The 25813-nt window shown below is 53.1% G+C and overlaps 11 protein-coding genes across 13 annotated transcripts; 5 read left to right on the forward strand and 6 right to left on the reverse strand.

Annotated features, from left to right (window-relative positions):
* The first annotated feature begins 1862 nt into the window (after nt 1-1862).
* On the forward strand, nt 1863-5119 carry CDC45_2 (DNA replication initiation factor cdc45). 2 transcript variants are annotated; one of them, XM_007817284.2, is made up of 3 exons: nt 1863-2953; nt 3004-4073; nt 4137-5119. In XM_007817284.2, the coding sequence occupies exons 1-3, from the start codon at nt 2177-2179 to the stop codon at nt 4867-4869; spliced, it is 2580 nt and encodes an 859-aa protein (XP_007815475.2). In that variant the 5' UTR covers nt 1863-2176; the 3' UTR covers nt 4870-5119. The 2 variants fall into 2 exon arrangements, with proteins under 2 accessions (XP_007815475.2, XP_065972799.1); XM_066122172.1 differs by having other exon boundaries at nt 3004-5102.
* A 1438-nt stretch (nt 5120-6557) lies between these two features.
* On the reverse strand, nt 6558-6896 carry J3458_020681 (uncharacterized protein; the record flags this gene model as incomplete). The annotated part of the gene is made up of 1 exon (XM_066122173.1): nt 6558-6896. The coding sequence occupies one exon, from the start codon at nt 6894-6896 to the stop codon at nt 6558-6560; it is 339 nt and encodes a 112-aa protein (XP_065972800.1).
* Nucleotides 6897-7456: 560 nt separating this feature from the next.
* Nucleotides 7457-9087, forward strand: ncs1_2 (Calcium-binding protein NCS-1; the record flags this gene model as incomplete). 2 transcript variants are annotated; one of them, XM_066122175.1, is made up of 3 exons in its annotated part: nt 7527-8275; nt 8433-8728; nt 8784-8963. In XM_066122175.1, the coding sequence occupies exons 2-3, from the start codon at nt 8459-8461 to the stop codon at nt 8961-8963; spliced, it is 450 nt and encodes a 149-aa protein (XP_065972802.1). In that variant the 5' UTR covers nt 7527-8275; nt 8433-8458. The 2 variants fall into 2 exon arrangements, with proteins under 2 accessions (XP_065972801.1, XP_065972802.1); XM_066122174.1 differs by adding an exon at nt 7457-7501 and having other exon boundaries at nt 7567-9087.
* A 308-nt stretch (nt 9088-9395) lies between these two features.
* Nucleotides 9396-10386, forward strand: RKM5_2 (Ribosomal protein lysine methyltransferase; the record flags this gene model as incomplete). The annotated part of the gene is made up of 3 exons (XM_066122176.1): nt 9396-9453; nt 9511-9672; nt 9752-10386. The coding sequence occupies 3 exons, from the start codon at nt 9396-9398 to the stop codon at nt 10384-10386; spliced, it is 855 nt and encodes a 284-aa protein (XP_065972803.1).
* A 297-nt stretch (nt 10387-10683) lies between these two features.
* J3458_020684 (uncharacterized protein) lies at nt 10684-11328 on the reverse strand (the record flags this gene model as incomplete). The annotated part of the gene is made up of 1 exon (XM_066122177.1): nt 10684-11328. One exon carries the CDS (start codon nt 11326-11328, stop codon nt 10684-10686), a length of 645 nt encoding a protein of 214 aa, XP_065972804.1.
* Nucleotides 11329-11344: 16 nt separating this feature from the next.
* J3458_020685 (uncharacterized protein) lies at nt 11345-11871 on the reverse strand (the record flags this gene model as incomplete). Its single annotated transcript, XM_066122178.1, has 2 exons — nt 11345-11467; nt 11584-11871. The coding sequence occupies 2 exons, from the start codon at nt 11869-11871 to the stop codon at nt 11345-11347; spliced, it is 411 nt and encodes a 136-aa protein (XP_065972805.1).
* Nucleotides 11872-13587: 1716 nt separating this feature from the next.
* Nucleotides 13588-14257, forward strand: J3458_020686 (uncharacterized protein; the record flags this gene model as incomplete). Its single annotated transcript, XM_066122179.1, has 2 exons — nt 13588-13828; nt 13893-14257. The coding sequence occupies 2 exons, from the start codon at nt 13588-13590 to the stop codon at nt 14255-14257; spliced, it is 606 nt and encodes a 201-aa protein (XP_065972806.1).
* Nucleotides 14258-15882: 1625 nt separating this feature from the next.
* On the reverse strand, nt 15883-16752 carry J3458_020687 (uncharacterized protein; the record flags this gene model as incomplete). Its single annotated transcript, XM_007817288.2, has 1 exon — nt 15883-16752. The coding sequence occupies one exon, from the start codon at nt 16750-16752 to the stop codon at nt 15883-15885; it is 870 nt and encodes a 289-aa protein (XP_007815479.2).
* Nucleotides 16753-19765: 3013 nt separating this feature from the next.
* On the reverse strand, nt 19766-21565 carry J3458_020688 (uncharacterized protein; the record flags this gene model as incomplete). The annotated part of the gene is made up of 1 exon (XM_066122180.1): nt 19766-21565. The coding sequence occupies one exon, from the start codon at nt 21563-21565 to the stop codon at nt 19766-19768; it is 1800 nt and encodes a 599-aa protein (XP_065972807.1).
* Nucleotides 21566-22150: 585 nt separating this feature from the next.
* Nucleotides 22151-24093, forward strand: J3458_020689 (uncharacterized protein; the record flags this gene model as incomplete). Its single annotated transcript, XM_007817290.2, has 3 exons — nt 22151-22664; nt 22773-23013; nt 23223-24093. 3 exons carry the CDS (start codon nt 22151-22153, stop codon nt 24091-24093), a joined length of 1626 nt encoding a protein of 541 aa, XP_007815481.2.
* On the reverse strand, nt 23476-25696 carry J3458_020690 (uncharacterized protein). The gene has a single exon (XM_066122181.1). The coding sequence runs from the start codon at nt 25647-25649 to the stop codon at nt 24207-24209; it is 1443 nt and encodes a 480-aa protein (XP_065972808.1). The 5' UTR covers nt 25650-25696; the 3' UTR covers nt 23476-24206.
* Nucleotides 25697-25813: the final 117 nt, after the last annotated feature.

Here is a 25813-nt window from a genome sequence, read left to right on the forward strand (position 1 = left end):
CAGCAATCTGGGACAATGTGGGGAATGGAAATTGTAGAGGGAAGTGAGAGTTGATTCTGAACAGGGGTTCCAGACCCAATTCCGGAAGACGGCCTGAAAGACGAGGATGTGCAATGAAACACTGAAAAGCACCCCGACATCCAATCCAGGCTTGTCAAGACCCTGGAGGTTTGCGCATAGTTGTGCTGGATGCTAAAAAAAGAGATATCATGTCTGGGAACTATATTAAGTGGCTCGGCCGCTTAGTCGCCGACGGATAGTGCCAAAATCGAGTTACACAGTAAGACATGGCTGAGCAAATTGAAGTTGTCTCCATCTAGCTGGGATGACTGTGGATCAGGGGAGACAGGAATGAGCATCCGAGAGCCGAGTCAACATGCAGCCACGCAGTGCAACTGTATGTACAGCAGGCTGAGGCGAGATGGGGAATCATTTTGCCGGGCATTCGTCAATGATAGACTATTGCGACGACATGGCATCGGACGAGCCAATGCATCAAGCAGACGACGCCAGCCGACCGCGCTCGTTGGCCGCTTGCCAGTCACTTTTCAACTTTTCAACTGCATACGACGTGCAGCTTGTGTGATCTGGTGCATGAGTTGATTGCTTGCTCACTTGTTGAAACTGACAGGTGGAACCGAAACGAGTTCTCGCGGTTGATGCCGATAAGACGCGGACATGACACGGCGCACTGCTGTACCGTTTCTGGTAGCTGAATTCGACAGGTCTCTTTGATCGACCTACCAAGTACACTCGGCCGAGCTTGATGTCAATTCTTGGTGTTGGGCGTTGTGCAACACGCATTACTCTCTGCGCTCTTGTCTTCCAAAAATATCACAACACTCGGCCACGTTCCTTATTTCTGGTCCGCGGGCCATTCGCGGCAAGTGTATTGAACGGATGAGCTTGGCTGGGCCGTGCCTTTGTGGGCTAGCAGTGTTCTAAATGCGGGACTGAATCAATGTCTTAGTTGGGGACAAACGGCTTTGCAGGGAACTATTGTTCTATGCCGTGTCAACATGGGCAGCATGTCCCTTTGATTAAAAATGCTAGAGTTGCGAAAACAGAGACCTCGAATTACGAAGCGCTTCCGCATGCTTTTGATCTGCTGCCCAATGGCCATCCCGCGTTGGTGGCCTGGTCCTATAAACCATCGTCTATGTAGGGTGATGAGCGGGATCAAAGGCTGTAAAACGTTTCAGTTTCTGGGTCGATACGCTGTCTGCTAATGCTATTGCTATGATTCTTGCACGCGGTGTGTGCTTAAATTGCAGTGCTTTCACATTCCCGCCTGGCCTAAAGATGTCAAGCTTCAGGTTGAGTCAGTTGCGTAGCTCTTCTCAAATCATGCGAAAATTGAGCGTCAAAACTTATCCATATTATTTGCTTTGGTCACACTGCTTCTTCAGTCTCTAAAGCCGCAACCGCAGAGATGCACTGAGCAACTAGACAAAGGAAAGTCGTGGCTGCGGGCGCAGTGGCTTGAACAGGAACATGGCGCCAAGTAAGAACGGATGCACCGAAGCTTTAACGACTTGAGAGGCTGCTTACCTCGTATATTAGACCTCGGTGGCTGAGACGTGGTTGTTGGATGGGTTTGCGATTCCATGTCGTGACTAAGAGGGCGGCGGCGGAGGAAGTCTGGTCACTGGTTGCTTCCCTCGCGCTTGCCTTGCCTCGGTTTCTTGGTCCTACCGGCTTGCTCGCTTCCTGTCTCCTGCCACCAAACCTCCTCGCCCCACATAACGACATCCTTGGCCGTCCGGGTCGGCCCCGCCTTTCCCGCCACTAACGCCTAGTCGCGTGCTGTAAGTGGCAGGCGCGTCCATGGCGTCCTCCATCGCGTCAAGTTCCATAAACACTTTCAGTCCATTTTCTACTGGCGCCAGTGCAGCGTGCTCGACAGCCTCATTCCTGCACTCCAAACGCGCAATTGAGTGACTGGCATGACCTCTTCTCGGCAATTTACCTTCTTATACGCATTTTAGACCCAATATTGACAGCGATTAAGCCATTGCAGCACCCGTTAAGCAGCAGCACTTAACGCGCATCCATACGGGTCGCGTCAACCCACCCCAACTGACACTTTCATCGCTACAGCAGCTCCGGTACCTCTTCCCATGCTTCATGCCTTCACGAGCGCACGGATTCCGACCTCTGTGTAGACTCTGCAGCCATGTATCTGCCGCGGTCGCTAATATCGAAGCTCTACACGCACCTGCAAACCACTCGCCACCCAACGTCACCGCCAGTCCTGATTCTCGTAGCCCTCGAGCCGGATGCCCTCTGCGGTTGTCGCATCCTGACCCGTCTGCTCAAACATGACTACATACCGCACAAGATTCAACCCGTTGCTGGCTACAGCGACCTCGAAAAAGCCGGAAAGGAGCTCGTCATGCCTATGATGGAAAGCCAGGGTGGCAGCGGAGGTGTAGTGGTATGCTTGGGTGTTGGAGGCATGGTAGATCTAGGCCCGCTTCTTGGTCTGGAGCAAGATGGCGAGGAGGCGCCGTACAGCGGGGTGGAAGTTTGGGTCATTGATGCCCGCCGCCCATGGAATCTGGGCAACGTCTTTGGTGGCTTTCCGCTAGAGGCTGCTTCTGAGGAGGAGAGTTCTTACCAGTCACGTACTCCGGTTGGTATATCCGGCGGTCAAGTTGGGCGTGCATATAATTCTGGGAAAGGCGGAATTGTGGTATTTGATGATGGTGATATCGAAGAAGCGATGGAAAAGGAACGCGACGCGTATCTGGCCTTGGTCGATATGCCAGATATCGATCACGACCAGGAGGCGCTACGCCTCACAGACGACGATGACGATGACGAGGACGACGATGGCTTGGATCTGGAACTTCCACGCGCCGGACAGAAAAGGAAGAGCTGGTCGGATGGCCATGAAGATGAGTTGAGTGACGATGAGGACAGACCACATCAACGGCGACGAAGCAACTCTGTAGGGTACAATTGAGCATGCCACCTTGACCATGAACTAACACAAGATAGTCGAGTCCAATAGCTGATTCACCGCGTCGACCTACGCGTAGAGGGCTTGTTTCCGTACGCGACCCCGAAGCCGGACTATCGAGCGATGCCATTGAGCCGCCTTCCGCCGCACAAGAGCCTCCACCGCCATCCGCACGAGCTTTACGAAGACGCCTGTTGCGACTGCGCCAGGAAAAAGAGGCTGTTCTTCACAACTATTATCGGATGGGCTCGTCGTTTGCAGAACCTATTTCATCAATGATGTACTCGCTGGCGTCGGAGTTGGGGAGAGAGGACAATGATCTCCTCTGGCTGACCATTGTTGGGGTTACATCTATGGAGCTTTATGGCCGGTCATCTGCTGGCACCGCGGCGCCTATACGCTCCAATGACAGCAGCAGACCGTCGGGCTGGATGGGTGTTCGAGGAGCAAGATTACGCCAACTGCTCCGAGACGAAGTCAGACGCCTGAATCCCCCTGAAGTTACCAACGGTCGGGTCGCGCCAGAGAACGTTGGTGTGATTCCAACAACAGCTAGAAATCCTGAAGACACTGGTATCCGGCTTTCCCCTGAGCCTAGATTCCTCCTTATCCGACATTGGAGTCTGTACGATAGCATGCTACATTCGCCATATCTATTTTCCCGTCTCAAAACCTGGAGCGAGACGGGAATCAAACGACTCCACAAACTACTGGCCAAGATGGGTGTGAGCTTGGCACAATGTAAACAAAGCTACACGCACATGGACATGATGCTGAAGCGCGAGCTGCGGGCAAAACTCCTAAAATACGGCTCGCTATATAACCTAGACGAGATGGTACCGGCGGTAGATACTGATGACAAGGACCGGGCTGGTGCGAAGGACGGATGGGGATTTGTACGAAGCTGGGGCTGGAGAGCAACGCTCAGCGCTCAAGACGTTGGCGTTGTCATTGGTGCCCTGCTGGAAGTCGGTAAACATGCGCAAACGTCGGAAGTCGCCATGCCAACTAGTCAACTTACCCATGATGCGGAGGACGAAATAGAATTCGCTGCGCAAGCGGAAGAATGGGTTGGACGGTTCTGGGAAGCCTACGACGCATTGGAAGAGTATATTTCCCCTCAGCCAACCCTCCTTTTCGGTCCTGACATTCGCTGACATACGGCCAACAGCATTGACTCTCTCAAAGCAGGCCTTCCTAGAGCACAATTCTTGCACCGCGCTATATATCGAACGGGGACCTCACTCATTAACAAGAAACAGATCAAACACCTGCGGGCATTCCGGATGTGCGTTGTGAAGGACGGCCCAGACGTTGCCCTGTTCACACATCCAGCTGCTCTAACGAAGCTATCCTTGTGGATAGGAGAAGCGCTCGCAGAGCAGGAGCGAGAAGCTCATGGAAAACTTTCTCATGGTGGACGAGGAACACCACTTGTGGTAGCTAGTCTAATCGAGAAGCGCAGTGTTTACATTGTAGTTGGCACGGGGGGAGGCGGTGGGCCAGACACGACATTCCTCAATCGCGAGGCAGCAAAAAAGCGGCGAGCGGAAAGGGAGGCCAAGGCCAAGAGGAAGGAAGCCGCACGGTTGGCAAAGGAGAAGATTAGGGAGGAGAAGCGCGCGGCAAGGCGCGCAGCCGGTCAAGGGGAGGACGATGAAGAAGAACTGGAAACAGAGTCTGAGGCTTCCGACTCTGATCTGGACGAAGACTCGGAGGACGACGACGCTGAACCCGACAAGGGCTACGGCCTCAACAAATTTGGCAGTGCGTTCCAGGAGGTGGTATCGGAGACAAATGCGCGGGTGCGTATTGACAGCTTTGAGCATTGCGCCGTGGAAGTCAGGAAGGAGGATCTGGGCGCTTTCTTGGAGAGCTTGAGCATGAAGGCTGTGGTTGGATAACTGAGACGAGCTACGGCAGTATCAGTGTTCTGTGTTTTCGTCTCTGTTTGGATCATAATAGATGTTCAGTGCAAAGGAGCCACGGCGTTCACGCTGAAGATGCAACATATAGCGGGACTTGTTCGTTTTACGTTCGGCCTTCTCTTGGCTGGGAGTAATTGGTGGGTGGCTGGGTTAGGTATCATGATGATTGACTGGGCATGTGTATGGCGCACATCAATTGTTGCATTAGCTCGGCTGAATGGAATACTTACGTATGAACCTGCTGAGCATGCTTGGTGGCTGTTCGGCCATCGTCACTGTTGATTCATCACAGCCCGGAACTTTGATGTCGGTAGACGGAGCTCACCGGCGCCGGTGCGTACTCTTCGTTATCACCCACGGACGGGTTGTATTTAACCAAGAACGAGTCGTCCAATCACATGATTGGAGCAAACCCCGTTGAGCAAGTTTCCCGTGTTCGAATGCCTAACAGACTCAGCCCTAGGACCAGCATGACGGCTTGCTTGGCCGGCTGGCTGGATTCTGTCTTTGGCCTGCGAAACGAATTGTGTTGTCGAATGAACGAAATTGGCCGATTCGGCATTGAAAGTGATCCGAAGTGCGTGGACGAGTGCGTGTTGTTGCGGCTGATATGGCTTGGGATTCGGCCAGCCGTGGAGGCTTCGAGCATTTAAATAAGCTTATTTAGCTGAACTATCGGAACTCTAACTGAATGACTTCTCGTCAAGGTATTGCCACTGCAAAATAGACAGGAATGGGAAGCAACGTGAAACCTTGGGTCGACGGATCATGTAGACTCATCCACTCCAAGTCGCGGAGACGAGATATACCGCCATTCATCGCAAGTGTGGCGAAGTAAATACTGACCACGGGGCCATAAAAGGGGAAGAGGCTCACCGACTTCATATACCTAGCTGCATCCATATTCAAATTCCACAACTGTATCCTCCGCAGCGCCAATGCAGTCTACAACCAAGCCGTCAATGTGTTTACCGATGGTACGATCTGGGACAAGGCCGACTTTGCTAAATTTTCGTACCAATGGGCGCTGATGCTGGAGGGCCAGCACGACGGCGAGGAGGATTACAGGACATTACGGATGGTTTTATGCCTGCTTTAGAGACTCATTTGCATAATGAGATTGATTTGTTTGTTGGTCTGGTCATGTACGAGGACAAGTGTGATTGGGTGGCTTGGTTTGGAGGCAAGATGGGGGCTATGATGAGAAAGAATATGGCGAGCGGAGAATAGAGTGAGTTCTTTTCCCCCTTTCATCTTTGACCTGATATTTGGTGCTGTGGAAGTGCCAAACGGTGTTGTAGACGAAACTCGCGCCGTTGGTGATTATCTTCTACGACAAGACGTCTACGGATGGGATCTGGGCGCAATTCCCGCCGATTCCGTGGCTTGTAGGCGTCGTTATGAATCCTTTGTGGTTGAGGAAATATGGGGCGTGGTGGAGGTTTGCGGGATGTGTTTTGTCGTCGATGACAAAGGAACTGCCATTTGCTTAGATGTGGAGTTGGTTTTGCTGGAGCCGTGATGTCGTTCATGGTGTAATAATCCATATCAAGACTTGAGCGAGACTAGGGCTATACGCTGCCTTTTAAAGGCATGCATGAACTACTAATGCCTTGTATTTGCTGTTGCTAGAATAGAATAAGAGTAGACAATACTAGATTTGTTTAGTATTGTCTGCTCTTAGCCTTGCCAGCGACATGTTCTCTGGACCTACCGGATTGGGCTGAGCCCATGTTCGCGAAGGGTGGGTTGAGCGCGATGAGGGGGCTGTGCAAAATTCGATGCACATGTGCATCGCCAGATAGGGATTTGAGGGTGGAGATGAGTTGGGGAATCGAAGCCAATGATGGTTTGCCATCTTGGGGTTTGATATCTGCGGCCGGATCGGCGTGCGTTCGGCAATCTTGGGCGGCTCTTTGCTTTCCGGCAGACAGACAGGAACATGCTGGCGACAAGAGAGCCGGGTCGTGACGCGTGGATGTGGTAGATGTGTCTGGTTGCATGTGGACCAAGTTGGAGCTGTAGATGCAGACATGGACGCAGATGCAGCTCAGGCGCGGGCTTGATAGGCATCATCGGGCTGCATGACGGCAAACGTCCATGGTGCGGTCTTATGGTTCCTCCCTTCCGTGGCGGCCTCGAGCTCGGCCACGGGCCATATCCGGCTGCCTCTTGGATTTGTACACTTCTCACCGACCAGGTTGATTCGCCGTAGTACAAAGCAGGCTGTGCTAGCTTGCCGGACATGGCAGGTACTCCGTAGAAATGGAGATCTATCATCACTGGAGAGTTTCACAGGCTGAAACACCCAAGTGCAGGATGCGAAACGCAACGAGACAGGCGCACAACACTTGTGCACGAGCCGACCTGTGGTGGGCGAACTGCCGGGCTCGCAGAGCTGCCACCACGTGAGGGCATCTGGAAGTTGAGAAACAACATTTGAAGTCAAAGAGGTCATATGCAGACCAGACTTCAGGCTCCCACCGGCCCCGTCTCCACCATGCACCAGCCGCGGCAGAGCCAGCACCGGCGAGGTGGTACTCGTGCCTGGTTCGCTGTGCGACTCGCTACCAGCACTGCTTGGCCCCTGCCCCCTCCCTCGTTCGCTGTATGTTTCCAGTCCCTTTTCCGACATGGATTGATACCTATTTAGTACTCAACGCCCTCGCCTAGATTTACTCACCTCTGCCCTCGGCACCCCTACACATCGCTGATCAGTTTCTACGCTTCTTCAACTGTCTATTCGCATGCAAAGAGCGTCCTCACATATCCCCTACACGACGTCGTCTGCACCCCACACCAACCGTCTCTTCGGCCTCCTTCACCGCGCCCAAACGCTGCTGCAGTTCATCCTCCCCCGCGCCGTCGCCCTGATTTCCGAATTCCAACACGCCGATTAAGCCGACAGCTCTCTCTCCCCCTCGCTCACGCCGAACGTACCCTCGCCCTGGCCAAGTCTACCCGCCTACAAATCTCGACGCATCTTCCCAAGAGTCGCTTCCTCCGACCGAACAACGGCATACATCGTCTGCTGTTGCGCCAGCAGTTATCGGCGCCAGTCGCTCCTCGACCCCGCCACTTGTATAGCGACGACAAATAACATATACACCACGCGACGCAGATCTAGAGAACTATGGGGAAATCGTAAGCCATCTCCAGCTACTTCCCGGCAATCGTCTGTTTCTATTTGCCATGGAGATGCGCCCTTTTTATGCCGAAACATCCACCCATCAACGTTGCCCACTCAATACGCCCTTGGTGCATCACACGAGCTAATCATGTCCTCCGGCCTCCAGGCAGTCGAAGCTCTCGCAGGAGCAGCTCAACGAGCTTCAGAAATCGACGCACTTTGACAAGAAGGAGCTTCAGCAGTGGTACAAGGGTGCGTACAGACGGAACTGCCCCTCCCCCTCCCCCGCGACACCTAAACCTTGATACCGCAGCTGCGTGCCACGTTATGCACAACCATCGGCGCGTCTACCTGCCGAACATGAGACATGACCGGCTAGAATGAGACACATCACTAATACCAGACCCAGGCTTCCTCAAGGACTGCCCCTCGGGCATGCTGAGCAAGGAGGAGTTCCAGAAGATTTACCGGCAATTCTTCCCATTCGGCGACCCAACCTCATTTGCCGACTACGTCTTCAACGTTTTCGATAGCGATAAGTCTGGGAGCATTGACTTCAAAGAGTTCATCTGTGCCTTGAGTGTTACCAGCCGAGGAAAGATGGAAGACAAACTGGATTGGGCATTCCAGCTATATGACATAGACGGCGACGGCAAGATTAGCTACGACGAGATGCTTCAAATCGTAGAGGCAATCTACAAGATGGTAATGTTGACAACGCACGCTGCTGGCGTAAATATGCCTTTCTGACAACATTTAGGTCGGCTCCATGGTCAAACTGCCCGAAGACGAAGATACCCCAGAGAAGCGCGTACGCAAGATTTTCCGCATGATGGACAAGGACGAGAACGGGTCTTTGGATATGCAAGAATTCAAGGAGGGCAGCAAACGCGATGAGACAATTGTGTCAGCCTTGTCCTTGTACGACGGGTTAGTGTAGTTGGCGAGAGTCGGAGCAAAACGGTGTATGGAAAGCACGGGGTACACGATTGCATGGATGCATTGGAAGCACAGAAGATGTCAGATGCCACGCATCATTTCCTTTTTATTATTATGAACAACCGTACCATGTCTTGATATGAATAACGCTAGGACCATATGTGTTGTCGATTACCCAAGGGCGTGAATCGGCATTGCTCAATGTGCACTCACAGTCAAGTGAAAGTATAGACAAATTCCGGAGCATCTTTTTGCCAACATGACACAACTTCATCCTCACTGTAAGGGCCTTTCTCTTGTTATCAATCAGCAATTCTGGTGCGGTGGGGCGCTTGACTTGACCGAACGAGTTAACCTGACCTCGTGAATGATTCTCGCAAGCCACACCTTGACCTGACGACATGTCTCAGCGACAACCTTAGGACATGCCACGATGCCCTTCGAGGACCTCCTCCCCTTCCTTGAGGAGGAAATCGAAGACGCAGACGAAGGTTGGTCTCCAGTCCCCCTCCCAGGCTTCAGCTAACCCCAAGCCCCCGTCCACCCAGAAACATTCCTCTTATTCTCGAATGCCATACCCTCCCAAAACCTGGGCTTCATCGATCCCAAAGCCACAAGTCTCGACATCACTCTCGCCGACAGAGACTTGACTATATATCAGAGCCCAACGGTGCTGGGATCCACGAGGACCCGGGGCACAACGGGCGCTGGTACGTCTCCCCGAGTCGCAGCCACCTCTCCGTGATATTGCGTCGTGCCCACTCATGGCAAATACACTAACAAGCACAGTGCTGTGGAAAGTCACGCCTCTATTTGCCGAATGGCTCTCGTCGCCGACAAACCCCCTCTTCACGAGCGGCATCCTCACGTCGTCATCCACCGTCCTCGAACTAGGATGTGGCATCTCACCGCTCAACGCCTTTGCCATGGCCCAGAGAATATCACACTACGTCCTTTCAGACCAGGACTATGTGCAGAAACTCGTGGCGCAGAACCTGTCTGCGAATTCGATGCCCGTCAGAAAGCCGAAATCCAAAGCCAAACCTCTGCAGACAGGGGATGTGCTCTTTCGGCCTTTGGACTGGGAGCAGGATGAGGTGACGCCGTCACTCGCAGCGCCTGCTGCGTCGTTCGACCTTGTGCTCGCGACGGACTGTGTGTTCAATTATGCGCTGGTGGAGCCGTTTGTACAGACGTGCGTGGATGTATGTGCCCTGAGGAGAAGGGAGGTGGACGACGGCGGGGATGGGGCGGCGTGCCTGTGCGTCATTGCACAGCAGCTGAGGAATGACGAAGTTTTTAGATTGTGGTTGAGTGCGTTTATGGACAAGTTCAATGTTTGGAGGGTGAAGGGAGAGTTGTTGGGCGCGTTGGAGAGGGACGGGTTTGTCGTGCATGTTGGAGTTTTGAGGGACACGACGTGACTGTTTTTTTTTTTTTTTTTTTTACGCTGGTAACCGGAACCTTGTGTCCCAGAGAGCCGTCTTCTCCTGAGAGATATCCAAAGCTCAAACCGGTATTACTATCATGATAATCTAACAGGTGGTAGAACTCGGCAAATACACGCGTAGGAGCATTGTACATATCGTGAAATACGACGCGCGTTCATTACACAAGAAGAAAACTCCCGGACTGAGAAACATTTTTTGAGAAGAGCACCATCACCACCATCATCGACTGGAAGGATATGAAATCGACAGCCGACGACTCACCTCGGCTCATTACTTTGAACCCGGCCCCAAAGAGCGCGTCAATCGTGTCATACGTAAACGCAAGATCGCCATACCAATAGTCCGCCGAGTCGCCCTTGGCAATCTGCCACGCCTGCTCCGCCGCTTCAACGACTCCTCTGGCAGGAGACCTTTCTCAAGACAGTCCAGGTTACTCTTGAGCTGTGCCACGCTCGCAGCGCCAACAAGGACGCCGTCATTGCCATCCACGACGCGAAGTTCCGAATGGTGCACTAGCCACCGCAGAGCCGTCTCAATCATACCCAGGCCGTGCTTCTCCGCGACGCCCTCCACAAGCCGCAGTGCCTGGAACACACCATCGCGGTAGTACCGCTTGCGATACCGTGGCAAGAAGCCCTCCACAAGCCGCAGTGCCTGGAACACACCATCGCGGTAGTACCGCTTGCGATACCGTGGGCCCGCCTTGGTCAAGTCGGAGAAGCGGCCGTCTTCCGGAGTGACGCCCTGCTTGATCTTGCCGGAGAAGAACCCCCCGCCGACGGAGTTGTACGTGACAATGCCGAGCCCGTATCTACGGCAGGCCGCGAAGACCTCCGTGTCGATCTTGCGCGTGATGATGTTGCACATGCCCTGGTAGATGGTCGGGCGTACCCAGCCGTTGTATTTGCACATCATGACGACTTCTGCCAGCTCAAAAGGCCATGAAGTTGCTGACGCCGAACTGGCTGAACCTGCCGGCCTTGTGTAGCTTGTCTATTGCCTGGAGGGTGTCTTGGAAGGGGGTTCCGCTGTCGGGGTGGCACAGATGTAGAATCTACGACTATGCGTCATTATTTGCGCCATTACTCAAGTACTTCTGTCTTTCCCCCCTTTTCCCCAAAGGGCCGGGGCAGTTTTCAGGTGGAGGTTGTAAATGCTCAAATCACTCACATCAACAAAATCGGTGCCCAGCTCTGCGAGACTAGTCTCTACCGATGCCAGGACCTTTTCCGCACAGTTGTCGCCGAGATTGCTCGGCGACTTGACCTTTGCCGCGAGCACGAGTCCTCTTTCTTTCCACCCGGCCTCGCGGGTGAACGCTTCCTGGTGTCCGCGGACGTACGCGCAGGCCGTGTCGACTCCATTGTACCCTCTTGATTGGAACAGGTCCAGGGCCTCGTTGAGCGCGGCAAGCTGGGTTATGCGTGCGCTGAATTCCGGCTCCGAGCCAAATTTCATGAGGCCAAGGATGATGCAACGCTTAGGGCTCTGCTTCTATGTGTCGAGGGCCATCTTGACAAGTCGGCTTGGTGTGTCGGGGGGGGGGGGGGGGGGGGTATATTGGCGGTTTTCAGCGTCGAGACCAGCCGCTCGTCCAAAGTGAAATGTCTCCTAAAGACGAAACTCGAGCAAGATCCGGAGGATTGAGTATTTGCGGCTCACTCTTGTACCGCTCGAGAGTGGGGTTGACGATGCCTGGTGATGCAGCGGAACGTGAATCTGCATTGCTCGTGGCCTTTGTCACCTACCTACGTCAGGATAACTACCTGATACATTTCACATCGTCTACAGCTCATACATGTGACTGCCTAGATCGACGCTGCTTGGCCGGATCGTCTTCTTAGTGGCCGCCCACCTGCTTGGGCCTGAGGGGGTTCTGGTCGTTGGATGGTGACAATGGGCAGGCACATTCCGGATATGGTCGATTGATTGCTTCATGGGCGAAAGGATTCACTATGGATTGGTACTGCCATGGCGCTGATAATTATAGCCTATGAGAGAGTGTGCTGGTCTGCGGGCAGTACATTTCTTGAACCGGTTCTGGAACACCTGCAATCCTTTTAGTGGTATATAAATGTCGTATTCGTTTTTAGTGACGCTTTTTTTCAACTCCCCTGTTGGTTATATGAAGTAAAACACAAGAGCTCAAACGCCACGGTAAAGAGGCCATGTTTTACGATGTTTGGAGCGAGCTGTAGGTCCTTCGCAGGCTTCCTAATGGATCGTCTCGTACCGGATTGGTAGATATCTAGCTGATGACACTGCCCAAAATGGTGAATGGAGCTCGGAAAAGAAACACAGGATTCGCCGTCTGGCCGTGTACACCCATGTATATGTCTACTGCCCCCTGTCCTCCAACCAGTTCGTTTGGCAGGTAATCCATAATGGAAGCCTGCTCGTACGCAGACGAACTCTGCTGCGCTGTATGACGATTCGAGAAAATACTCACCATTTCACGCCGTGGGAGGAAATATGCAGAGAGCGACCGAAACTTGCTCAGAAGAACAAAAACAATGGCCAAGGGTAGCCGCACCAACTCAAGGCCTAGCCTTACACAGCGACGTCGTAGGCCGTTTTGCTGCCAGGGGTATGCAAGCCACCGGAATACAAGTGTTGCTATTTGCGTACATGGAGAAATTATTTATCCTAACACTGTGTAGTTTGCGTCTTACACGCCCAAGTTGTAAGTTTCAAGTACGTGTTGAGCTCTCGTCCATGACGGTCATGCGAATCCTCTCAGCCTGGCTTCATCACCAAGAGCGAAGGCCAGAGAGCTTCAAGTTTTTTCACGACTTTTGTCAGCTCCTGAATTACAGCAAGACGCCACACGTGTGTGGTTGACGAGGGCACGCCAGAGAAGGGTGTTTACTCCAGCCCGTTCCAGGTAACAGAAAGTCTGATTGGATAGAGGAACAACACCATTCTCGCAAAGCCGCCTTATATGCAACTTCATGGACCGTGCTATGTTGCAAACTTCCATACCCAAGTGCCGTGGTGCCTGTAGGGGTTGTCCATTGACTGTGATCCCTGGCATCAGCCAATGTCAGAGCCATCATTTATAAGTCGGGCGTGCAGGCTCCAACCCGAGATTCTTTGTTCTCTTCCCAGAATATCGATCTTGCCCTCTATCAGTCCATCGCTCTCTTGCAACGTCTACTGCACTCGTTATTCACCATGCAACTTCTTGCTGTCCTCGCCCTTGCCAGCGTCTCCTCGGCGTCGGCCGCCCTCCAGGCCGGGTCTTCGGCTGCCTTGACGGCCTTGAGGAACGTCTGTGAGCGGCAGATGGAGCTTTGCAAGCCCGTTCCCGCTCCATACACTTGCGAGCGCTCTTGCGGAGTCGGCTTCGTCGAGTGTATCTCCTTTCCCACCTGCTACGATCCCGGCAGAGGAGACTCATGCTGCCCCAGCGGCAGTACGTCCCCCTTGCAGCTCCGTTGATGGCTGTTGCCGACGGCCATACTGACGCATATGTCAAGAAACTTGCCCCACGGGCTTATACTGCACCAATGCCGGGTGTTGCGAGAATGGACAGTCTCTCGAGGAGTGTGGCGATACCATCTCCTTGAGCGTTCTTCCTCCACAAAGAATCAAGGCGTCTACCCGGCCTGCACAGACAACTTCAACTCCAACCTCGATCCCTTCTGAGCCGGCGACTACGTCCGAGACCGAGCTTGCGAGCGCGCCGCCTGCTTCTTCCACTGCTGTAGGCACTCTGACGGGCACCACCCCTTCGGCCAACGGCACTGCCAGTGCCACTAGCCCTCCCATCGTCACCGCTGGCGCAGGCAGAAACGCTGCTGTCGCCCTGGGTGATTTGGGTGCGGTTCTTCTGGCCATCTAGGCTTGTCTATCATTGGCACAACACGCCTTTGCATGTGCAGGATCCCGGTTTGACGCGAGAGTGCACGTATATAGCATCGTGGCTAGGTCTTGCCTCTGCTGCAGTATTGTAGGCCGTAATAGCTGTTCTGTGTTAGTTAAATTTAGTTTCATCATGGTGTACAATAGTAGCTCTCGGTCCAGGTACCGCATCTTTCACGTGCTTTATAGAATGAACATGACTTACTTGGTGTGGAATACTTTCGAGAAAGGCGAGGGGATGTTTCAGAGCTACGGCTACAATTTGCACAAGAAATTTTGGTGTGTTTCTATTGAATTTATTATCCCGTTGAGCCATCATCTTTCGCAATGCCGATGCCTTGTAAAAATGTCAGTGGCACCATATTCCGGTATCATGCCAAGACCTCCGTCGAAAACTCCTTTTGCAGTTCTGTGTATTACGGTAGATTCAAGTAATTGTCAGATGCAAAAATGCGAATGCGCACATTGCTCAAGCACGACGGCCGTTACTTTTGGACATCCATGGTCATAATCCGTATACGTGACACTAAGTATCCTCTTCCCTTGAGACTGTTAATCCGTGGTTCACACCTTCTCGAGCAAGAGCGGGATTCAACGAGCATAGAAGCGAGGCAAAGGCGGAAAAGAGACGTGAACGAAGTTGGGTGCTCGTCATCACTTCAGTCAACACAGTCGAGATAGTGGCGAGCGACCATGACAACTCGACTCCCTATGCCCAAGCATAGCTTCTGGTAACTTCTGTGACCCAAGAGGTACGTAATGAGCTATCAGACGGCACCTAGGCTAGAGATAGTCCATGGCGTCAAAAATCCCGGGTAAGTGCAGACACACTAGGCAAACAGATCGGCACGACAAATAATCTTCCCTACTGGAGCTTTAGTACGGAAGCGATTCCAAATTTTACAAGTGGGCAATATTTGCACGCGCCAGCTTGTCAATATATAACCTTTAAGTACGACCGACTGCAAAATATGAGAGTAATTGCACAACATTCAATTAATACCAACCTTGAACACGAACATTCCCCCGACTCAGCTATACTTATATTGCATCTTTAGTTTCATCTTCTTGGAAAGAATTAGGAACAAGCTATAGATATTGGATGTATTTCAACTTTGCGAATCTAGGTTAGTAAAAGCTTGGCCATGGTAAGTAATAGAGTAGCCATGTTGGGGTAGTGGGAAAATGGTCTGGTGTTTCGGCGAGTTTCCGGAGACTAGCCGCCACGCTGATCGCGAGAAACGGGAGTCAAGAACGTGATATAGTTGGTTAAATATAGTGCATCCGAAAATCGGCCCCTTTTGCACGTAGTGTTTGGAACGCACAAAGGGTGAATGATCAACATGGTCCTCTCATAACATGGCTTGACCCTGAACGATGTATGCCGATTAGCCTGTGGTTTGACGAAACCCTCCAAGAAATGCGAAGGTAATACCACGTTTTATATAGTTCTTGTCACAACAATACCGCAATCATGATTTGGGTCATTTGTACAAATGTGGACAAGATTGAATGCCAATGGACACGGTGGATGGCATGTGTTGCCGGAATTTACGCTCACATCCTAGTGAAACAAAAAGACACTGGTCCAACGAGCTTGGATGTTCATACATCAGACACATTGCCACCTCGGGACTGACACGCTGTAGACCCCGAGGATACATGCTGAATCTGCAAGCTCGAGCTATCCCGGAACGGATCCACGCTGTGCCTCTCGTTTGTCATTTCCACCAACCTATTCAAGATCCTGAACTCCAACTTCAACTTTACACTATACACGAACGCCTTGTATGCAGTTTGCATGTCGTAGTAATCCGCATACTCCAAACACAAAATGGGGATATCAAGAAGGATAACAAGAATATTGACCCACAGCAGGTGGCGCCGCATCCTGCGCACCCCGTCCCCATATAAGCTGTCTTGAACGTCGAAAAATGAAAAGCAACATTTGATATATATCGCTGATATTATGAGTTCTTGTAGGAAAAACATGGTGACTTGGATCTTTTCGTAAACGACGTAGGGATGCACCCACGAGTTATTGGGCGAGCTGTTTGACCCGTACATCAGAATGATGATGGGTGTATGGAGGATAAAGGCATTGGCGATAATCATGCCAAGGACCAGTCGAAGATAGAGTTGGTTCCAGAATATTAAATGAAGTCGAGAGTAAAGCACCAAGGATTGACCGGTAACCATTGGTACCCAGCCCATGGCGACGAGGGTAATGTATACGCCGTAGTTGTGCGACCCAATGACATTTTTTAGGAGGAAACCGATCGAGTGTGGTATAATACCATTGGTGGCGGCAACAAAGCTCCAGAAGTAAAGGCCCTTGAATCGTCGAAACGAGGAAAAGATGACGACGTTCAGCTCAATGGCATTATAAAGGGCCAGTGCCACAAATGCCACTATGGCATAAATCGCATCACCATGGTCTACGGGACCAGCTCCCGGGTTGCCTGAATAGCCCATGACACGAGGAGAAGTTGCATGCTTGGGCTTAGCGGCGAAAGTTGGTTCCCATCGAGTTGTATATAGTAGTCCGGCGGTTTGCTGTTGGTGAGCTATACGGCGTACGACGAATACGCAGTTGGTATTCCTCGTCGTTAGCGGAAGCTATCGTTTCGTCTGCGAATTGCCACCACGGTCTCGCAGAACAAGCATGCCCGAGATGTTGGGCGGTTGGAAGTAAAAGGATACGCCAGGGGGATAATTAAAGGGACAATAAAGCCTCGCAGCTTGGCCGCTGCAAAGCCCCCGTCAATCAGGCATGTGGCGAAGAGTCTGCACCGGAATCAATGATGCACAAAAGCAAGACACAGATGATGTGAGATGGGAGGCATTAGTAACTGTCGTTGTCGATTTGTTGGTAGGGTTGGCCAATTAATAAAACACACGGACACCCAACGTCCACAACTTTGGCTGCTTGTGTTACCCATGTTTTCCCACCTGACTCTGGGCTTGCCCCATGAGCTCGTGGAGCACTCCGTACCTGTTTGCCGTTCAACCATTCCACCATTGAAGTAATATTCAGCGTCCTTCTCGCCACCCGCTGGAGCCTTGAAGACTCTAACCAGTCGGCGGCGCACCTGAACTGACCCTGGCTTGCGCCACCATTTCGCCGGTGCGATCCCAGCTGATGACTACAAATGTAGCCTCCGTTGGGCGGGGGTCCAATATCGAAATGGGGCGAGAGTTGACCAAAATTTGACATGTAGGATCAGTGCTCGAGACTGGTTTTGTTTCTGTTTGGGACTAATCTTACCGCGTATACGGAGTATCTGGAATGTCTTCGGATAGGTGCCCAGTGTGCCATACGAGGTGTGGAATTGCATCACGCCCCTAGCTCCGTCTGGACCTCGAAACCCGAAATACGGCGGGGGCTCGATTGTCGTTGCACGTCTTGTCAACGAACGAAGTTGCGGCTTCAGATGAAGATCCCGCAGCTATCCCCAGCTTTCCCCGGGTGCCAAAGCGATCTCATGTCAACGCACAGAACTCGGTTAGCCACACGACAGGGGCATGTCAAGACAGGCTGGTCCAAAACCTTGTACATGTGTAACGACATCATGTAAAAGACTGACTAAATGCAGGTTGGGTCAGCGCGACGTTGGTCGGCAGTGACTTCAGCGCAATTTGGCAGCGTCGTACGGAGTAAAAAAAAAAAAAAACTGACAGTTCATTTTAGCAGGGTTATGCGAGATGCCAGGGCCAGCGAGACATGGCGCTAAGTTTGTGGAGATGTGCCACCATTGCTTGCTTGGGTGCCAGCGAGAGAAGAAGCCAGCTCAGCCACCGGCCAACTTTAACGTCTGCAGACAGGGACGGCCGACAAAAAGGTAGAACATTCCATGAAGCAATGGAAGACGGCAGAGGGGAGACTGGAGATGGGAGATGGGAGATGGATGAGATGGTGCTGCGACGAAGTTGGTTTGGCTGGTTGGCACAGGCATGAACAGGCTCGTTCCTTCCTCACTCCGGACCAGTTGACCTTCTCAACTACAAGCATGCTCCGCATCTGCACCGTGCGATGTGCCCAGCCATCGACAATACGACACTTGCGTACGGAGTACGGGATGGCCCGTCGATATCTTCGTGGATGTTCCGGCTCTTTGGGGACCAGAATATTTCGTCTCGCCCGTCTTTGCCCGTCTTTGCCTTTTTTTCTTCCCACTCGCATCATTTGTTAAATTCCCAGCCAACCACGACATAAAACCATTTATCGGTTTTGGCTCGGGAAGTGATTTCCGAAGCGCGGAGATCCAACGTACAGCGTCTAACGTCTAACATGTGCCATTTAACTAACATCCAACATCGGCTGGCTTGCCATGACGCTTCCAGGAAGTAAATTGCCACACGAGGTCAGTGCCAAAAGCTGCCGAGTACTCCGGACGGAGTACGGGATGGCCCGTCGATATCTTCGTGGATGTTCCGGCTCTTTAGGGACCAGAATATTTCGTCTCGCCCGTCTTTGCCCGTCTTTGCCTTTTTTTCTTCCCACTCGCATCATTTGTCAAATTCCCAGCCAACCACGACATAAAACCATTTATCGGTTTTAGCTCGGGAAGTGATTTCCAAAGCGCGGAGATCCAACGTACAGCGTCTAACGTCTAACATGTGCCATTTAACTAACATCCAACATCGGCTGGCTTGCCATGACGCTTCCAGGAAGTAAATTGCCACACGAGGTCAGTGCCAAAAGCTGCCGAGTACTCCGGACGGAGTGCAGGCCGGCAAAACACCAGCAAACCCAGCTACCAGGTCACCAAGTTGGCGCCCAGGGGTACCAACCTGCAGTGGCGTCACGACACGACATCGACAAATGTATTTGAAATGGCTGATTTTGCTCCGAGCGAGCTATTGACGCCAGATGGCTCTTGCGCGATTCATGGTCCCTGCCAAGGAGCGGTGCTGTTGACCAACGGAATGATGAGGACGGCCTGAGTGGCAGCCCGTGGCAGCCCGTGGCTTCAGCAGTGGTGGCAGCATGCAGATGAATCATCAAAATCTCCGATGCCAACTGCCTCACCACCAGGCTCCTCATCGGCTTTGCCAGTTTGTTCGAAACGAGTTCTTCGAAAGCGCTAGCTCTTCCTACTCACTTCCCTTGATTCCTTTTACTGAACAACACATCCCGACTATTTCCCATCAAGGTTGCTGTCAATTCCACTTGGCTTCCGCCAGTATCCTAGAAACCCCGTCTAGCTGTCGAACTCACATGGGGCTAGTGGGCCGCATCAAACCACCAGTTGACATACAACCAGACCTCCTTGGCATCTGGGGAAGCTTCTAGGAAAGCAAGATGTCAGCCAGCCCGCAGCAAAGGATCACACTAGCTGCCTGGCTGTCTGTCTCGTGCACGCATTTGCAACAGCCTGGGGCATGAGACGTCATGAGGGAGGCTCCCGAAACGCACAATATGAATCAACGTGGATTTGAAGCGAAATCAGGCCGCTTAGCTCGAATAAATTCTGACATCACCAACTTATTGATAATTGCTAAAATTGACATACACGCGCCCATGCCAAGCACCGATCAATGAGCATCTATCCGCCTTGCTCCCCGCAATACCTGTTTCGCTACTGATCAAACACCGCCAGTCGTCCTCGCTGCCCTTCAGCGACTTTGTTAGATTCGGACACTCGTGTTCTCCGTCGCTCATATTCAGCACCACGACTGCCTTTGCCAATTGGCCGCGCTCATTGACCCGCTTGCTAGATGTTTTAACATATGCGAAAATCTTCTCGTCTTCTGCGTCAATCAGCTTGAAGGATCCGTGGATGAAGACATCACAATACTCCTTCCTCATGTTCAAGACGGCCTTGTAAAAGTTTAGTATCGACTCCGGGTCTTCAATTTGCTGCGAGGCATTGACGGACTGGTAATTGTCGTGCACTCGCATCCAAGGCTTTCCGTTGTCGGTGAATCCAGCATGGGGTGAGCTGTCCCATTGAAAGGGGATTCTCGAGTGGTCTCTTGCCAGAATCTGCAGACCCTTCATTGTGTCTCGCACCCTCTCGTCACTACCTGACGCAGCTGCCTCGGCGTAAAAGTTGCGGCTTTCGATATCCTTGTACTCCTCTATGCCCCAGGTCCTTGGCATATTCACCATGCCAATCTCTTGCCCCTGGTATATGAAGAGCGACCCGGTGAGGGTAGCTTGCCATAGAGCAATAGTCTTGCCAGACGACAGCCACTTTTCGCGAGTGGAAGCATTTCCAAATCGCGATATGGCTCGGCCGTTGTCATGGTTTTCTATAAAGGCAGTTACCCAAGCGTCTGTTCCTTCAACAAACGACTGCCATGTTTGTGTGAGGTCCTTGAGCTTGGTGAGAGGGTACGGGTTGTAAATATATTTTGCCCCGAAACCGTCCCCCGTTCCAAGACGAATCACGGAAAACTCAAAAACCATATCGAGTTCTTTAGCCGTGGCAGACACATATGGGACAACCTGAGACGGGTGCGGAGTCAAGGATAGCTCTCCCACAGAAACGGCATTGTACGGAGCCAATACTTTGCGGTTCATCTCGTTGATGAACTCGTGTATTCTAGGGCCATTACACCACATCTCCGGGGCCGGTTGGTGCTCAGAATCAGCATCTGTAATCGGCGCATCGACATAATCTTGTCGCTTCGAGTACTTGTTCACCGTGTCGATGCGGAATCCGTCAACCCCGCGATCAAGCCAAAAGCGCATAGTTTCTTCGTAGATGGCCTCTCGACATTCTTTATTTTCCCAGTTGAGGTCTGGCTGGTCGGCGGCATACAAATGGAGGTAGTACTCCTGCGTTGTCTCGTCCCATGTCCAGGTTGAGCTCGCAAAGTACCCTCGCCAATTGGTAGGAGGGTGTCTGATACCATTCTTGTCGTACCGCGCCGGTTTCCAGATGTACCAGTCTCGCTTGGGGTTGTTTCTTGATGACCGCGATTCTTTGAACCACGGGTGCTCAGACGAGGTATGGTTAACCACCAGGTCTAGGATGACTTTCATGTTCCTCGAATGGCATTCCTCCACGAGTATGTCGACATCTTGTACCGTGCCGTAGGGTGCGTAGATGGCCTGGTAGTCGGAAACATCATATCCCATGTCCTTCTGGGGCGACTCGAAAATGGGCGAAACCCAAATTACATCAACGCCTAGATCGCGGATGTAGTTCAGCTTGGAGATGAGACCGGGAAGGTCTCCCCAACCGTCATTGTTGGAGTCCTTGAAGGAAGCTGGATAGACTTGGTAAAAGGTTGCCTCTTTCCAGTAAGGTGTCTCATGGCGAATGAAGGCACCCATGTCGATTGGCGCAAAGTGACCGGTTGAGGTTGGAAGAGGGCAAAAGATGGCTTTGCAGCAAGATGAAAGAAGACTCGTTTCTCGTGCTCCTTGATCCAACATATTTGTAATTTTCACCATGGTCCGGTACGTTGTTGAACATTAATACCGCATCACCGTCGGCCTTGACTCTCATGATGGCGGACACTCCGTCCGAAATTAGAATTACCTCAACAGGACGGCTCGGACGCGGAGACTCCGCGCTTTGCCTCCACAGCATCATCCCCACAACTCCGTATAACTCCGCCGCCCTCCCTGTCAACAGCCGTATCACGCGGAGTCTCCTGTTAGACGTTGTCAACTCCAGCTGCGAGACTCTCGACAGCCGATGCACCCCACACGACTATTTCCCCATGGGCCGGAAGAGTAAAAAAAGCCACGAGGCTTCTCCACTATAGTCATGAATTTGTCTCTCCAGAGTCCAGAGTAAGGATAAAAAGGGTTCATGTTGCCGCCAACGTTACATTCATCGCCATGGCGTTGGCCTGCACCTTGGTCCACTGATTATCCTCATCATACTCCCCCTTCACTCTGTCAGTCTTCATCATGGCGGCTAAGGATCCATCATCCACGGACATCAAAGTCCAGAGCCCCCAACACCACGAGCACAGGAAAGATGGCGACTACGACCCCAAATCTAGCCTCATAGCAGAAGCCAAGTCTGGCGCCGTCGCCGAACAATCCATGTCCCTTGGCACCGCCCTCGGTCTCTACCCCAAAGCCATCCTCTGGTCGGTCCTCCTCTCCTCCACCCTCATCATGGAAGGTTACGACCTGGCTCTGCTGGGGAACCTGTACGCCTCGCAGCCGTTCAGCCGCAAATACGGCGCGTACAACCCTTCCACCGGGAAACACGCCGTCAGTGCTGCCTGGCAGTCTGGCTTGTCCAACGGCGCGAGGGCAGGCGAGATCATTGGCTTGATCCTCGCGGGGTGGACGGTTGACAGATGGGGATATAAAAAGAGCATGGTGCTGTTTCTGGTCCTGATGATTGCATTCGTGTTTGTTTTGGTATTTGCGCCGAGTGTTGGGGTCCTGGTCGCAGGGGAGGTGTTGTGTGGTGAGTTCAAGTCTCCTTTTTTGACATTGTTGCAGGTGACTTGCATATGCGTGACTGTTCTGTGCCTTTTTTCTTTCTTTCTTTATTTCAAACTAATAAAGATGCTAGGCATCCCTTGGGGCGCGTTTCAAAGTATAACACCGGCATACGCATCCGAGGTTGCACCAGTTGTGCTGCGTCCCTATCTGACTACCTTTATCAACATGTGCTGGGTTATTGGACAGTTCTTCGCCGCGGCCGTCAACAAGGGGTCTAGTGGACGCACAGACGAGTGGGCATATAGGATTCCTTTTGCTGTGCAGTGGGTGTGGCCTGTTCCCATTCTTGCCGGCGTGTTGTTTGCTCCAGAGTAAGTTGTTTCTATTATATCTGCTTTGATCCTGTTTATACCTCTTCCCGCGGCCACGGAGCTGTACAGAATCTTTGTGCCCGAGCTTCCCCAATTGTGATTCTGATACCTCCCCCCCCAAGAAAAACCATCTTGACCTTTGATCTTGCCAATTCCCCCCCCCCCCCCCCCCCCCCCCCCCCCCCCCCCCCGCTGATATGCATTCGCAGATCCCCCTGGTGGCACATGCGCAAAAACGACCGCACATCCGCAAAGGCGTCTCTCCTCCGGCTCACATCGCCTTCTCACACGACATTCAACCCCGACGCCACGCTGGCCCTCATCGAGCACACCAATGAAAAGGAGCGCCAGCTGAAAGAGGGGGTCAGCTACGTCGACTGCTTCAGGGGCGTGGACCTGCGTCGCTCCGAAATCGTCATCGGCATCTGGCTCGTGCAGACGCTCGGCGGGCAGAACCTCATGGGCTACTTCTCCTACTTCCTCACGCAGGCGGGCATGGACCCCAGAAACAGCTTCTCGCTGTCCATGGGCCAGTATGCGCTGGGCATGGTGGGCACGGCCGGATCCTGGCTCCTGATGAGCCGTGTTGGTCGGCGCAGGATTCACTTTGGCGGCTTGTGCTGCCAGTTTGTGCTTCTCATCGTCGTGGGCGGTCTGTCCTTTTCGACGGACAATGGCTCGGTCTGGGCGATAGGCGCGATGCTCATCATCTTCACGTTTGTGTACGACTTTACCGTGGGCCCGGTGACGTATTCGCTCGTTTCTGAGCTGTCGAGCACGCGGCTCAAGAGCAAGACGATTGTGCTGGCGCGAGCCGCGTACAACGCGAGCAACATCTTTGTCAACGTCATGACGAATTATCAGCTGAGTTCGACGGCGTGGAACTGGGGTGCTAGGACGGCGTTTTTCTGGGCCGGCAGCTGTCTGCTTTCCGTGGTTTGGGTCTTTTTCCGATTGCCCGAGCCCAAGGGACGGACGTATGCTGAGCTGGATGAGCTGTTTGAGAAGCGCGTGCCGGCGCGCAAGTTTGCAAAGACGCACGTTGACCCGTATGACGGTGGGGAGAAGCACCATGTGTAGAGGCACATGTGTACATGTATGTATGTAGAGACACGATTTTTTTTTTTTGTCGAGAGTACTTTAGCATCGTATCAACATTTGTCTCCCGTCTCATCTCGAGTACATCTCGACTCTCATATTGGTGACTCGTCAACTCGCCGACTTGGCACCGCCTGGTTCTGCAATGGACTGTGTAAAGCCTGCTCAACGTGTCTCGCCAACAAGCCGTCGTAGACGTCCTTTCCGCCGGGCAGCTGCACCACCAAGCCGCGTATGTAGCCCAAATCATCCTCCGGCGGCCCTTCCACCTCTGTGTGCCGCTGCCTCGGAGCCTGTGCCATGACGTCCACCACGGCCGACGCAATATCAAACAACTTCTCCGTCAAGCCGACGCCATGGACGGTCATGGCGCGCGCGGGAAGGTCGCGCGTTGAGAGGACAAGTTCTCTCGCCACATCCAGCGGATACTGGTACGTTAGGCTGCGTTGGTGCGACATGTCGGTGAGGTAACCCAGGCGAAGGCGGAGTTGCCAGATGACGATGCGCAGCCAGAGTTGCGTGATTCGCAGATTGGCCTTTTGCATGTCCTGCAAGGGAAACCGAGCGGGAATCGCGGTGTTGATGGACCGCTCGGCAGCATCCAGTATCTCGGGAGAGGGCGACCAAGAAGCCGCCTCGCGATTCATGACGGCCATAAAGGCAGAGTCAATGGGCCGGAACAGCACCGCCAGGCTCCATAGTCCCGGGAACGAGTCCCTGTGAGCGTCCAGATCCGGCGTGTCCGGCGTCATGTGCAGCGTGATGGAGCGTCCGTAGCGGATGGCGTGGGATCGTTCCGAGGCCAAGAGGACCCAAAACAGCCTGCCAAACAGCGACGTCTGCTCCGTCTGCTCCGTCCCCGCGGGCTGGCGGTCCTTGGCCAGATGCCACAAGGCCGTGGCCTGGCGGAGGAACAGCAACGTCTGGCTGTGTCTGGACAGTCGCGTCTGGCCCGCGTAGAGGAAGAAGTTCAAGAGACAGGCATCCAGCGAAGGCGCGAGGTCCCAACAAAACGCCCTGTAAGCCGCCGAGGCCCTGTCCAGCAACCGCGTCCCGTACTGCTTGTCGTGGCGTGGTATGACGCTCCCACGTGTGCTCGGCGGCTCATCGACGTGAAGCACAACGTAGGCACAGAGGGCGACTAGCAGGACCGACGCTTCCACCGCCCCGTCATGCGCAGCGACATGCCGCTGCAGGCGGCTGATGTACTCGGGCGTCACGATTGGTATCGTCGGGAAGCAGTGCTCAAAGAAGAGCGCTGCGCACTCGGTCACGGCTGGGCTCCCCGCGACGTCGGCCACCTGCGCCCATTCTCCCGAGGGCGACGACGGGGTCCAGGTCCATGATGGACGCGACGGGCCAACGCAGTCGTCTGCTGCGCCGGCTCGCACGCAGCGGCTGCAGGGGCGGCGTTCTTCGCATCCTCGGCGGAGGGACTTGCAGCGCTCACAGGCGCGTGGGACCTGGAACCGCTTTGCGCCGGCCTGGCTCTTGGGGACGGTGTTTCCAGGCTTTCGTCTTCTCCCGTCGCTACTCATGAGATGTAGTGGCTGTGTTTTGAGTCGGACCGGCGGGTGCGTTTGTGGAGGAACGAGTTCACGAGGTTCGTGTGGAGACGACGGGATTTTGTGGTGGCGTTTCGGGTGCTTTGACTTGGAGGCTTTATGTTGTAGATGTTGCTCACATCTTCCTGGGCGTGCAT

This window comes from Metarhizium acridum, assembly GCF_019434415.1.
Source record: "Metarhizium acridum strain ARSEF 324 chromosome Unknown scaffold_574, whole genome shotgun sequence".
Taxonomy (NCBI): Eukaryota; Fungi; Ascomycota; class Sordariomycetes; order Hypocreales; family Clavicipitaceae; genus Metarhizium; species Metarhizium acridum.